This window comes from Taeniopygia guttata, chromosome 12, assembly GCF_048771995.1.
Source record: "Taeniopygia guttata chromosome 12, bTaeGut7.mat, whole genome shotgun sequence".
Lineage (NCBI taxonomy): Eukaryota > Metazoa > Chordata > Aves > Passeriformes > Estrildidae > Taeniopygia > Taeniopygia guttata.
Window position 1 is genome coordinate 16,115,068 of NC_133037.1, and position 14,349 is coordinate 16,129,416.

Below are 14,349 nucleotides of genomic sequence, written 5' to 3' on the forward strand. Positions count from 1 at the left end.
GCACTTGTGACTCTTGGGCAGGACATTACATTTCCAGATTTTCTACCCTGATAGTGTTTAAAATAGGCACGTGCTGGTTAGTGCTGTTAGGGCCTGTGCTGTGGCAACACAGTGATTATCAAAGCTAACTCTGGGGAAAGCAGGACTAAAATTTTAAGGTAGAGAGAGGGATGTCAAGAAATTTCTGAAGAGCCAAAATGCCTCAGGCCTTTGATTAGTATGGCACTGAATTCTCAGAAAAGCTTCATCACAGTTCTGTGCCTCTTTCTATCTGTCTCAAAATTTGTTTACCTTTTTTGAAGAGAAAGGCTAGAAAATGCTCCAGGAAGAGGGTGAAATTAAGACATATCTTAATCCTGGAATGGGGTGGTCCAGGACTCCCTCCTTATTTCCGCTGCCTACAGGAGCTCCTTGCCTAACTTAAATTGAAAGCCTTTGAAATCTGTTTTGCTTCTGAAGTTCCCTGCCTCCCTCCCACTCCCAGGTTGCACTCTCCCGCCTGAGTAGTTTGTGTTCTCCTGTTTCTTTCCTTCTGCAGCTGTTTCCTAATTGCTAACCTAATCTGGATTAACTCCTACTTTTCCAACCAGGCTAAAAATCTCATATATTTTGCATTTTTCTGCTCTCTCACCTCTTGCTGAACATCCCTTTTCACCTTCCACACTCCCACATCTTTCTTGAGCTAGAGCCTAAGTTGGTGTCTTTTTGACTATTAGAGTTGTCTGGTTTACTGCTAACAGTTTCCCTTGACTTCAGAAAAACTTACTTCCCAGTTAACTGGTGACAGAGTATTTTGGACAGCAGTGTTTCCCAGCTAAGATGTGGAGTTAGATTAAATTTAGCAGCTTAATTTAGAATGGTTTCATTAGTAAGTGCTAACATTCTTATTTTTATAAATAGAGAATCACTATGTTTTTAGGAGCCTATGAGCCGTGTAAGATAAATGTTGGCAGACTGTAGGCAGTGGTGTGCGTGTGAGCCCTACCTTCTGTGGAGAACAGCCCTTTTCATTCTCAAATCAAAAGGCACCATCAAATGCAGCAGATGTGACTGGTTTATGTCAATTTCTTAGAGTAGAGGAAATGGAATACTATTTTATGCTATTAAAACAACTCTGTACATGTAGTTTCAAAGAGTTCTTCTGTTGCTGTCTTCCAGGAATGACACAGTACGATATGCTTTGGATGTACTGGCCATCTTGACTGTAGTACCTAAAATCCAGTTGCAACTGGCAGAACCTGTGGATGTGTTAGATGAAGCTGGATCTACTGTTTCCACTGTGGGTAAGCAGAATATGATCCTAATGACTTGCACATTTATCAGTTGTCTTCTGCTACATGGGTTTTGGCTGTCTGTTCCTCACCTATAGTGAGACAAGGGTTAAAATAATTCATGTACTCAGAGTTACTGTCAAGGATGCAAATAGATGGGAGAGCACACTGTGGTTAAAATCATGTCATGATTAGCACTGTGGTTAGGTTACAAATTTAGAGGCAGGTCTTTCTCTTGACTTGTTTTCAAGAGCTCATTAAATACAGGTGGAGGCAAATATACTTTTATAATGGGACTATTAGGCTTCCTCAGTTTCTCGGAAATTTAGATCTCCTGAGGGTATGGCATTTGAGAGTAAGGAAGAGGAACAATTATTGATATGTGACTTATGCTCTAACTGGTTACCTCCAGGTTCAGCATGTAAATGAGTGAGATGTGCCTGGATCAGATCCAAGGCTTCTACTTCAACTAGAGCCTCACTTTTCTTTGTAAGAAAATAAAAATAAAGGCAGGCAGAATACTGGATATAGGCAAAAGACAATTCCTTTTGTACAAAACACCTCTAGGCAAACACCAATTCTGTGAGGGTTTTGATATTCTGAAGCAGACGTGAAACTAACAGGAATTTTGCGGGGGGAAAAAAGTTTCCCTAAAGTTTCTTTATTACCTGATGCTTTTTGGAAGTTGATATGATTATTTTGTCCTCAATGACTTAATCCCCTTCCTTCCCTTAGTTTTTATTTTGTTGGTGTTTATACAAGAGAGTTGCTCCATGCGGTAGGAATCAGAGCATGTCTGTGCATCTTGCTCTGTCCAGATACTTTAGATTTTTTACTCCTGGACTGTGCTTGATCAATCTAAGAGATTGTGGGACACTACCTACTGATGAGGAGGTGGAGGACCAGCAGGGGAGGAAAATATTTTGCTAGGGAGGTAGAAGAATGTCTTAGACTAGTTAGCAGAACTTCAGGAATTTCTGGAATTAAGGGAAGTACCTATTTTCTTCAAATTTATTGGAAGATTCCATTACTTTTCTGATCAACTTGTGTAAGATATGTTTTAGAGTAATAAAGAAGCTGTTTCTTTCCCTTACTAGGTATTAGTATCATCCTTGGGGTTGCTGAGGGTGAGTTTTTCATCCATGATGCTGAGATTCAGAAATCAGCTCTTCAGATCATCATCAACTGTGTGTGTGGCCCAGATAACCGGATCTCCAGCATCGGGAAATTCATCTCTGGGACCCCTCGTCGAAAGCTTCCGCAGGCCCCCAAGAGCAGTGAGCACACGTTAGCCAAGATGTGGAATGTGGTGCAGTCCAACAATGGCATCAAGGTGCTGCTGTCGTTGCTGTCTGTGAAGATGCCGATCACCGACGCGGATCAGATCCGGGCCCTGGCCTGCAAAGCCCTGGTGGGGCTGTCGCGCAGCAGCACCGTCCGGCAGATCATCAGCAAGCTGCCCCTGTTCAGCAGCTGCCAGATCCAGCAGCTGATGAAGGAGCCGGTGCTGCAGGACAAGCGCAGTGAGCACGTGAAGTTCTGCAAGTACGCTGCCGAGCTCATCGAGCGCGTCTCAGGGAAGCCCCTGCTCATCGGCTCGGACGTCTCGCTGGCACGGCTGCAGAAGGCCGATGTGGTGGCCCAGTCGAGGATCACTTTCCCTGAGAAGGAGCTGCTGCTGCTGATTCGGAACCATCTCATCTCTAAGGGCCTCGGGGAAACGGCGTCTGTCCTTACGAAAGAGGCTGACCTGCCCATGACTGCAGCATCCCACTCTTCTGCCTTCACCCCTGTTGCAGCCGCTGCCTCTCCGGTGACTCTGCCTCGCGCTCCTCGTATAGCTAACGGCATCTCGGCCCGTTTGAGTAGCCACACTGCTGTAGGTTCCACTGCCACCTCTGTCCACGCTCAGGCAAGAGCGTCTGCATCCCAAGGTCCACCTGCCCTTCCAGGCCCTTCTTCTACCAGCAACTCTCCTCTGATTGGCAGGATTAGCTTTGTCAGAGAGAGGCAGTCTCCCTGCAACGGCAGGAAAATCAGAGTGTTGCGACAAAAATCGGACCATGGCGCCTACAGCCAGAGCCCAGCTATCAAAAAGCAGCTGGACAGACACCTTCCTTCCCCACCCACGCTGGACAGTATAATCACAGAGTACCTTAGGGAGCAGCACGCCCGCTGCAAGAACCCTGTTGCCACCTGTCCCCCTTTCTCTCTCTTTACTCCCCACCAGTGTCCTGAGCCAAAACAGAGGCGCCAGGCGCCCACTAACTTTACCTCACGGCTGACCCGCAGGGCGGCCTTTCCGAAGTACGGAGGGGTGGATGGTGGCTGCTTTGATAGACACCTTATATTCAGCAGGTAAGGAAGAAAACTATGTTGTGATCTCTCTCAGGATGTATACCCCGTGCCAAAGAGCCTTACCTGGATTCAGGCTGTGCAGTCCCACGGTGGAGTATCCTTGCAGAGTTTTCATTCACAGTGACATGAAAGAGCCTTGAAAGGCATTTTTAGTAGTTGTTCTGTTTGTCTTGTCCTTGGTGCCAACCCTTAGTATGCAAAGCACGCTTTCTTTTCAGTAGCAACATTGTCTAATGAAGCTGGTAGCTCTTTGTTTTCCAGTGGAAGGTGAGTATGCAGCACCAATTATATGAGAGTGTAACATAGCCTTGAGGATGGTTGGCTGACAGATGCAGGACAGTGAAATCTATACTTTGTTCTTGCAACTGAATCATCAGCACCACCAGTGGCCTTTGCTGAGGTAAAACTGGAAGGTGATGTAAAGTTTCTGAAAATAAAGGTGACACGTTCATGAGAGCATCTTCACAGTGAAAGCAGTGTCACTGTGGGAAGTTATGATGCAAGGGTGTTGTTTAGCTCATGTGACATCTTCTTGTGCTAAGTGTTTCAGAACTGTTAAGAATTTTTTTTGCTAGCTCTCTGTACTTACCCAGGTGTTGACATTACAAGTTTTCTATCAATCCAGCTTTGAAGATGGAGTCCAAGTGCTTCAGCTTAATGATGTGCTTTAACAGAAGTACCACATAGTGGAAAACAAACACTGAAAGATTGCAAACACTGTTGTAATGCTCAAGCACTAGTCTTCAAACTGACACCTGGCTTACTCTAGAAGAAAGTTATAACTTGTACCTGTGCAATCTTTAAGGGCTGGATTTAATATCACACAGCATTTCAGTTTTGCTTCTCTCCATTGGGTTACCCATGTATTTTTGCCTTCTCTAGGTTCCGTCCAATTTCTGTGTTCAGGGAAGCAAATGAGGATGAGAGTGGCTTTACCTGTTGTGCATTTTCTGCAAGAGAACGATTCTTAATGCTGGGTACTTGCACGGGGCAGTTGAAACTCTACAACGTGTTCAGTGGACAGGAAGAGGCCAGTTACAACTGCCATAACTCTGCCATCACGCACCTTGAGCCATCCAGGGTAAGGAACCACAGACCTGTCTGATCTTTGGCAGTTCTCACTGCCTGAGCCCTGGGATGTTTTGGGCCCATCTGGATTTGTACATCTGAAATGCACCTACTGGCTGGCCTGCAGTGCCTGTTGTTGGAGTACTTACAATAGTTGCATACTGTCGCTCTTGTGAGTTCTACATTTAGGGTTTCTTCTACCCAAGATAATAAAGAAGATACACAGTAGCTGTGTGCCTTCGTAAGAAATTAATATATATGTCTGGAAGTGGAAAAATGCTTAAACTGACTATTACACATTTATTTACGTGATAAAATATCAGAGTTTATATATCTTTACTGGAGAAGGAAACCTTTCAGGAGATGATTCTAGGAAGAAAGAGAAGATATAAGCAGAATGGACTCCCCTCGCAGGGTATCAGAATGCAGCCATGGATTATCCTGATCTTATCTGCTGTTGACATCATAGATTGTTCCTATTGTTACCTGTAAAGTTTGTCTACTTTGGGCTCTTTATGATATACTTGGATATTATTATTAGATACTTAGATTTTAGCTTTATGGGAGTTGTATTAAGCACAAAAGCGTCTGCTCTACAGTTTCTAAATTTATCTTGTAAGTTAAAAGTGTATAGGTAAAATGGTAACCTCTGTTTTTCCTGGTGTTCTTTTCCTTTCCTCTATGCCAATCTGGAAATTCAGGATGGATCTTTATTGCTGACATCTGCTACATGGAGCCAACCTCTGTCTGCATTGTGGGGAATGAAGTCTGTCTTTGATATGAAGTAGGTACACTCATTCAGCTGTGGGGTGTGCTGCAGTTGGAAGAACCATTTGATACAGGAATAAATTCTAAAACAGAATACCACAGATCTCAAAATGTCTCTTGTGAAAAATAAAATGTGATCCCTTTCTTATGTTGGTAATTTCCCTATTTTGTTTGGTACAGAGCACATTTGAGCTAAGTTCTACCTGAAATCCTGTTTCATGCAAGATACATCACTGTTCCTCCTGAAGGCAAAGAAACATATTTGTGTTTTTAGTCTCATGTTTGTAAATTACCTTGGTGATCATTCTGTAGCCAGTTCAGAATTCGACTAGCATAGTGGTTTTCATGGTGAAATTGTCAGACCTGGACTGCAAACTCTTTAAAATCTATTGCAGTATTTACAATTGTTCCTTCCCATTAAAACCTGAGTGGAAAACTCATTTTAAAAGGTTTAATTGTTGTCTGCTTTAGTTGTAAACAACAGTTTTGGTGTGACCTGCATGGGGTCAGTGAATGGCTTTTCTTCAGAGGAAAGGTTGAGCTCCCTCAGGCTGCACATTTCAATGTCCACAATCCACTGCTGATTTCTCCAAAGTGTTCTATTTGTGGCAGGCTCTGTTGATTCAGGTCTGAATTTGCTACTGCAGTATGATGTGGTCAGTGCTAAAGGAGGGGGTTTTCTACATTTTTTCTCCATTGTTGAAACCTGTGCTGGAGCTGTTGGGGTTGTTTGGGTCATGTAGAATCTGCAATTCCTTGACTTCTTTACCGACTGTATCTGCAGGCATTCCTTCCCTGATGACCACTATGTGGAGTTCAGCAAGCACTCTCAGGACAGGGTCATTGGCACAAAGGGAGACATTGCACATGTAAGTACCAGGAAAGCTCTGGAATAAATATAATTCTCCATAGGATGGCTGTTAATTGATGTGAGTGCTTTGATGCTCTGTGTAACTGATGAGTTTCAGAGGAAAGCTTTGAAAGTGTCAAATAACTTCTCCCCATTCCTGAGGATAAAAAGTTGACCATAACAAGCAGTGTGTTGCCTCTGGGCAGGTATCCTGAGCAATTTTAGAGTCTGCTTTGTTGTATTCATTTGAGAGAGATCATGCAGGATGTTTTTTCCTCTGAAGTTGCTTTCTTAGCCTTGCTCTTTAGCAATAATAGTAAAGTTCCACTGTAAACAGTAGCTCAGTCAACAGCTGTGGGAAATGACCTATTAGAAATGCTCTCCTTTTGCCCCCCCACAAATTTGCAGATTACTTTTGGGTAATTTAACTTTACCACTGTATCTTCAGAGAGTATTGTTGCAGTGCTTTGCATGAATTCCTGCAAGGTGGACAGACAAGGCTTCAGAGACTTGCTGCTGCTTTGCAGTACTATTTTGCATTTGTTATAGGCCTCATCTCTCTTAAAAGAGAATTTGCATAAAAATTTTCCATTAAATATAACTTACTCAAATTATTTATAATTTCACTTGCTACACTGATTTGTTTAGTAAACTCTCAATTCCTGTCCAGTTTTTAGCTTGGATTTAGCTGGAACTTTGTTTATCTGGTAAATAGATTTGTTTTCCAGTTCTAGAGAATATCTTCCTCTGTAAGTTTGAACAAGAGCTGGGCTCTGAAGGATGTTACAGATCAGATTTATCTGAGGATATGATCACAAACCCTTTGTACTAGTTTAAAGCCAAAATTCCAATATTCCAAAAGTTTATTGTGCCAAAGCTCAAATTTGCCTTTCTGTGTAAATGCCAGGAATTTTAACTAGTTTTCTATAGTTTCTGGCTTTTTTCCCCTTGCTGTGTGCTTTGGAGTTTTAATGTTTGTAAATACCATCTGCTCTGAAAGCAGTTCCATTTCTGAAATAGTTTCTGGCTAAGTGGTACCTTGTGATTGCAGCTTCCCAGTCCAGTCCTCATAGTGAGGTTATTTTATTTGAAACTCATCCTGATTGTAGTGAAATGTCAGTGAACCTGCAGTAAGCCAAACACTGGCCAAAACTTGTTGTGAGGCTTGGTTCCAGCTGTGAAAAACTATTAAAGGGCTTGGTAGGAAAGGTTATTTATGGAATGCTGTCACATAAAATGGGAAAATGAAATGGAGAATAGGGTGATTCTGTAAGCAGTCAGGGAAGGGGAACGGGAAGATTTTAGGCACAGGTATATTACAAATTTTGACTAATCTTTCTTTTTCTTTTTAATCTAAAAGATCTATGATATTCAGACTGGCAACAAGCTATTGACTCTGTTTAACCCGGATCTTGCCAACAACTACAAGAAGAACTGTGCCACCTTTAACCCCACTGACGACCTTGTCCTAAATGATGGTGTCCTCTGGGATGTCAGATCAGCACAAGCCATCCACAAGTTTGACAAATTCAACATGACTATCAGTGGTGTTTTCCATCCCAATGGGCTGGAGGTCATAGTCAACACTGAAATTGTATCCTTTGGGCCACTGTGGTAACTGGTACTGGGACGTCAAGAGCTGGTATGGATGAACAAGTAGCTGTTTGCGGAGTTGTATTAATGGTCTTCTGTGCTACATGTTATGTGTGGTAACAGGAGTCTCTGTCTGTGAAGCAAGGAAGAGTAGGGACTGTTAGGTAGCTAATTTAAATCTAGATTCTGCCTCTGATGCAGTCTGGAGAAATACTTAATACAGAGAGAGAGAGAGAGAGATTTTCTTCTCTGGTAACACTCCATAGCACATCAGCTCTCTTCTCATGTCTTAACAAGATCAACCTCAAAGGTACTGCAGTCACTTCTCATGTTTGGGAATGGCATTTTGAGTAAGAGCTTTCTCATTTGAACACATGGAATGGAATTGTAGAGCCAGTGTGCCCCTCTGCTTTAATCATATATGCAAGACAGAGGCAATGAGGTTTCTTGAATGCAGTTAGCAAGTTCTTTGCCACTTCATTGAAAAGGAAATAGAAGTTTTCAATTGTTTGTTGCTCCTTAGCCTGTGTTTTTTCAGTGGGACCTCCGAACTTTCCATTTGTTACACACAGTACCTGCATTGGATCAGTGTCGTGTGGTCTTCAACTATACTGGCACAGTGATGTATGGAGGTAGGACTTCTCCCCTTACATAACTCTCCTGGGTCACCTCTTGTGAGATAAGTAGATGCTTGTTCAGTGAAATGGGAAGCTTCAGAGACTCTAACTCTAGGCCTTACTGGCATATGTGAACTGGATTTTTCCAGGATATTCATGCTACATGTATTGCTGACAAAGACAGTTTTCTGTAACATCAGCAATATCACAACTAATTTGTGAGATTGAAAAGCAACCTATTGTATAGTGGCAGATCCAGTGATGCTTGAGAAAATAATTTTGTCCTCTGTATTAAGTTTTGATTATCTGTAGTATCAATAAAGGCATCTCTGGAAGAGTAGATATTAAATGGGTCTTGCCAAGCTATTAAAGATACAGAAAATTCATGCCAGAGTCTCATTTGATCTGAAGTTGATTAATGGTAGTAACTAATGGAAGGCAGATTTTTGGAATAAAATCTTTCCTTGGTTCAGCTATGTTGCAGGCAGATGATGAGGATGACCTTCTGGAGGAGAGAATGAGAAGTCCCTTTGGCTCTTCTTTCAGGACATTTAATGCAACTGATTATAAACCTATAGGTAAGAGTAAGAGAGGAGCCAATGGCTTTGTCTGGAGGTTTGAAGGTATTTTGAAAGTTTGCATAGTAACATTCACTTCTCTCTTTGCACACATGAGAAAAAACCTGCTACATCCTGTTCTGACTGGATGACATAATTTTAAGTATCATATCCCATTCAGTGTGTGACTGCCTTGCTTGCTCCTGTTCAGCAGTTCTGGCTTTATTTCCTCTCTTCTTTCCAAATAAGGCATAATTGGAGACAGTGGGTCACTTGGCCAGGATGGCATTACTCTCGTTTCACACTGGGCTCCTTGTTTTAGCTCATGGAGCTAAGCTAGTTGCTTCTGTGGACATATACAAATGTGGCTTTTGCTGTTGAAGGGAGACGTAGGTCCCTTTTGTTGCCACCTATTCTGAAGGACGATGTGATGTTTATGGTGCTTAGGGAAAGCAATAAATGTATTATTGAGGGAGGAGGCACTGAGCAGAGCAGGTTAAGAGCTTACATGGCTGTTTTTTACAATGGTCTCCAACGTTTTTATTCTTTATTACAGGTTGAATTACCTACAATCATTCATTTTACTAGCTTCAGCTGCTTTTTCTTGTCCCAAGACTGTATTATTTGAATTTAGACACTTCTTTTTCAGTGAGTGTTAAGCAACCTGCAGTTAACTACTGAGTTTGTTCTGTGATGTTTTCCAGCTACCATAGATGTGAAGCGGAATATCTTTGACTTGTGCACAGACAGCAAGGACTGCTATCTGGCTGTCATTGAGGTAATGCAGCTAAAATAAGCCCTGGTCTCTGTAGCTGTGGTTTGAATGCACTGCTTGTTGTTTCTTTTATGGAGTTCCTGCTGTTAAATTCATGTCCTAAGCAGTGGTGGTGTTTTGATGGTGCTAAAGATGCTGTTCATTTTTTTTATTCTGCACTTCCTGCAGTTTTGTTTTGCTGCCTCTTATTTCTTACATTTCCAAACACATTTGCTTCTCTTCTTCAAACTCTTCCCACTTCAAAATGTACAGAGATTCTCAGAAGCATAAAGAAAAATGTGGCTTTTTCTTATTTACAGCAATAATTTCCTATTACTGCAAATTAAAATATGCATTGTACCAAATAACTGGGAAATGCAATCTTTCGGGGACTTCCCACAGAGCCTTTCTGTGAATCACTCTTCCTGTTCCTTTTACACTTGTCTTCCTCGCAAAATCCCAGAAGCTAAGGATTTGAAACAAAAATTACTGAGCTAAACTTGTGGTTTGTTAGGGATGCAGTTGTTTACTCTATAATATGTTGTCAGAACCCAATTTCTTGAAGCCTGATTATGCCCGTGTAGTGAGTAATGTCAGCTTTATTCTCTGTGATATCCCTGCAGAATCACTGATCCCTACAGACCACAAAAGCAAGTCAAGAATTTGTGGCAGGGCAGATTTCATGTTTAACTACTGAAGCTGGAGATGACAAGGGTTGTGAGACCAAGAAAATTTTATTTATTAGGGGTCACTGGAAATGTTATTTCATAGAACATGGCAGGTCTTGAAACCAAAGAGATTCATTTTTAGTGCTAATGGTAAATGGGAGGGAAGGATTTTTGAAATGTTGCTGTGATTGAGATCAGATGTAGCATTGAATATGACAGCTGAGCTCACTTCCTGGAGTTAACTTCCATGTGGGCATCTCCCCTGCAGAACCAGGGCAGCATGGATGCCATGAACATGGACACGGTGTGCAGGCTCTATGAAGTGGGCCGGCAGCGGCTGGCAGAAGATGAGGAGGATGAAGAAGAAGATCAGGTGAGAAACATAAGAGTGATCTGGGTGTTCTGGAGTAGCTGTTAGCCCTCTACATGTATTCATTTACTACCCAGAAAGTACAGAGGCCTCATTTGGCCTCACCTAGTATGAAATAGATCACTTTACTGTCAGCGTAAACTAGGACTGTCTGGTGCAGAACCTGTGTGAACAGTAACTTTGTGCACTGTAAACTAACATAATCTAAACTAACACACTGTAAACTAAATAATAGATTATTCATTAATTTCCCTAAATATTCAGCCTTGATCAGAAGCTTTGCTTTCTGTTCTACTTTTTTTTTAAGAATTTCAACCCCCAATATAGACTGTAGTGCTTGAGGCTTTTCATTTTTTCAGTTCTAGTTCTCATTTGGACTAATTTATCACTGATTTCTGAAAGAGACACAAGCTTGTGACTAGTGTAGTGAAAGTGCATAGTACTTCTACACAGCAAAAGGTTTAAAGAATTTTGAAGAGGGCTGTAGGTTTGCACTGGGATGTGTTGGTTTTCTGTTTCTGATCAGCTGTTTCACCTCTGGCAACTTTACAACTGAGCTCAGAACTGCAGTAAGTGCTCCTCAGGATGCATCTGGTAGAATACACAGTAGCACAGAATGTTTGCTACAGTAAAGTGAGAATTAAAATTCAACAGGATCAGTTTTTAACGTTGTGGGTATCAGGTGTTTTGGGGTTCTTTTTGGACAGGCAAAAACCTTATGCTTCAATTCTCTAAAGATTTAAAATGCATTATTCTTTGCTCTTTGGTGTCTGTGTTCTAGTAAATCATACATTTGTATCTCCTGTGAGAAAAGCTGACTTCACCTTTTCAAAAGAATGCCAGAAGGTGATACTTTGAGTTTTTTCCTGATGTGTGGAAAGCTAGATTTGTGCTACCCTTTCTATCTCTGAATCTTCCTGTTGCTGGGTTAGAACTTATACTCCTTTAGTTCAAGAGACTGAAGAACAGGTCTCAGGAAAGAGTAACTTTCTTTGCAGTGAGTAGTTGTTATGATTTCCCTGTAATTCTGAAGATAAAGCAGTAGTTCTGCTTTGGGTGTGAAGTGCGCTATAAGGTTGCAGTTGAAGTCTTGGCATTCTTTTGAAATCACTGGGCACTGTTTCTATCCCTAGATTTAATAGATTAGAAGAACAGAATTTCTTGGGAAGCAATGAAGAGGGAGGAAAAATTATTGCTCTCTCCTTCCTTTCTACATCCTAGCCATCCCGTGCTTGCCCTGGGCAATATTTACTATTTGTATTTCCACTTCTACTGTTTTCATTCACTTCCACTATATTTTAGTATTCATATTTTCTTTATAAAATCTCCCAAAATAGTTTGTAGCAGAAATGGGTTTTGCACTGTACAATGATTAACTAGCAGCTGTCAGGGCACTGCTTTGCAAAATGACTGGTAAGTGTTGACTTAAGGGAGATTTGTGTTTGTGCAAGGCAGTCAATGGTTCCAGGCTGTAACACCAGGTACCCAGCAGAGATAAGGGATGTGCCATCCATCAGATGTGGCTGGGGACACTTTCTGTCTTACAAATAGAGGTGGCCCCAGGCAGAATCTAAGTGTGCTAAAAGCTCTTCTGTGAAGCTGATGGAGTGTTCAAACAAAGCTGCTCCTGGATTGATTTGCAAGCTAAGAGTGATTAGTTGGTATTGCATAACTGCTGCTTTTTATGGTCTCCATTTCTGGGGTCTGTACGTGTTTCCTTTTAGAGATGGTTACAACCAAGTTTCTTTAGTAGGAGAAATTTGGTTTTAATATAAGAACACTTTTGATTCAATTCGATTCAAGGTACGTATACCAGCCAAACATAAACTAAGCCACTTGCTCTTTGTCCCACAGATGTTTTATGCTTTTTCTTAGGGTTTATTTTTGTCTTAGGTTTACAAAATACAGCTTTTGTCTCTGTAGAGACATAGAACATTGAGCTAGAATGAATAGAGGTTTTCCTGAATAAAGGCAGAATCTCTTTGGTACACTTGTCTGTCGAGAAGTTCCCGTTGGAAGGAGTTTTGTTTGTGTGCATATCCTCACACATATGTAAGTGTTCAGTATTTGCCTAGTTAGTTTCTGTGATTTAGCTTTTGAAAAATTGGTATAACATTTCAAACTAACTTGTTGGAACTTCTCACAGATATTCTTAAATCCTTTCTGGCTGAAAGAGGATGCTTTCTTGATCTTTCATGAAAGCAGTGTGGGGAGAGGAAATGCATATGATCAACATGAATCTGGTGTCTTTTCTGGTCAAGGTTTGTGAAGCAGAAACTAATCTGTTTGACCCCTACCCCTTCACACTGTGACTTGATGTATATTTGGGTTTTTCTATCTGACCTACATGGGTCCATGGGTACATTTTTTTGCCTGTACAGAAGATACAAAATTATGAATACTCAGTACAGAAAATACAAAATAATGAGAATTCAAATAGATGAGTGGCTGATAGGCAAGCCTTGCTCAGAAGTCATGTGAGGCACAATGAAATGGCTTTAAAATTTGTGCTAAGAGATAAAAATATGGGGGAAAATATCTGCCTTTTTTTTTTAACTTTAAATTTTGATGCCTCACAATGTCAATTCTGACAAACATCAGCTGATGGCTCCACAACATCTTTTTCAAAAAGCAAAGACCGAGAGTCTGTAAAACTAATCTAGCAGGATATTTGGTCTACAGATATCTTTCCTTCTGTAATTTAAGAAACAAAACATCTATGGTACTCCTCCTAAACCAGCCTTGTAAGATCAACTGATCTACATAAATTGCACTCAAGTTAAATGACAGGGGTGGCTCAGTGGCTTGAGCATGGGACTGCTGCAGTGAATGTTTGTGGGTTTGTTTGGGATGCTTGAGAACAGCACCAGTGTGGCCTGGCTCTTCCCTGCTGCTGTAGCAGCCTTTCCAGTGAGATCCCTGGGAGGCTGTTTCCCTAGGTATGGCCAGAGCTGTCAAGCCTTGTTAAAAAGAACAAATGCTGATGAATGTTGATGCTCTGTGGTCTGTACTTACTATGCACTGAGGGAAAGTGAGGATGTAACATGCTTAACAAGAGTCTTAACAAGAGTTTGCAAGCTCTTTGGTTGGGTGTTTTACTCCAAAAATATCAGTGTTCCTGCTTTGAACTTCCATGAGTTTTGTGAATTATTTCACTGCTGGGTAAGTATCCAAATGTGTCCATCAATAACCAGCAGTCTTACTCACAAGTATTTGCAAAACTCTGTTCAGTGTAAAGGGAAATAGGTAAAGGTTTCCTATTTTTCAGTCTGGCTGCAAGTTCTTCCTCTTTTGCCTCCTGGATTTGCCCCTGTTCTGATATACTCCTTCAGTTAGATTTAGTGAAAATAAGTTGGGTGTCTGAGCTACTAGTACAGATCTTGGACCATCTTTTAGTAGTTAGCTTGCTTTATTCTTATTTCTCTTTCTTGCTGATTACTATCCCATTTCCCTTGTTAATCTACTGTCTTCTGTA

At 41.3% G+C, this 14,349-nt stretch overlaps 1 protein-coding gene across 3 annotated transcripts in view; it reads left to right on the top strand.

Annotated features, from left to right (window-relative positions):
• DCAF1 (DDB1 and CUL4 associated factor 1) overlaps window positions 1-14,349 on the top strand; it is a 46,904-nt gene that overhangs the window by 20,619 nt on the left and 11,936 nt on the right. For all 3 annotated transcript variants that reach the window (XM_030282925.4, XM_072935014.1, XM_030282927.4), the window contains exons 13-22: window positions 1,159-1,283; window positions 2,369-3,629; window positions 4,512-4,710; window positions 5,399-5,481; window positions 6,250-6,334; window positions 7,676-7,909; window positions 8,447-8,540; window positions 8,999-9,103; window positions 9,787-9,860; window positions 10,773-10,877. In XM_030282925.4, the coding sequence (XP_030138785.1) occupies window positions 1,159-1,283; window positions 2,369-3,629; window positions 4,512-4,710; window positions 5,399-5,481; window positions 6,250-6,334; window positions 7,676-7,909; window positions 8,447-8,540; window positions 8,999-9,103; window positions 9,787-9,860; window positions 10,773-10,877 (2,365 nt within the window). The remainder of the gene's footprint in view (window positions 1-1,158; window positions 1,284-2,368; window positions 3,630-4,511; window positions 4,711-5,398; window positions 5,482-6,249; window positions 6,335-7,675; window positions 7,910-8,446; window positions 8,541-8,998; window positions 9,104-9,786; window positions 9,861-10,772; window positions 10,878-14,349) is intronic.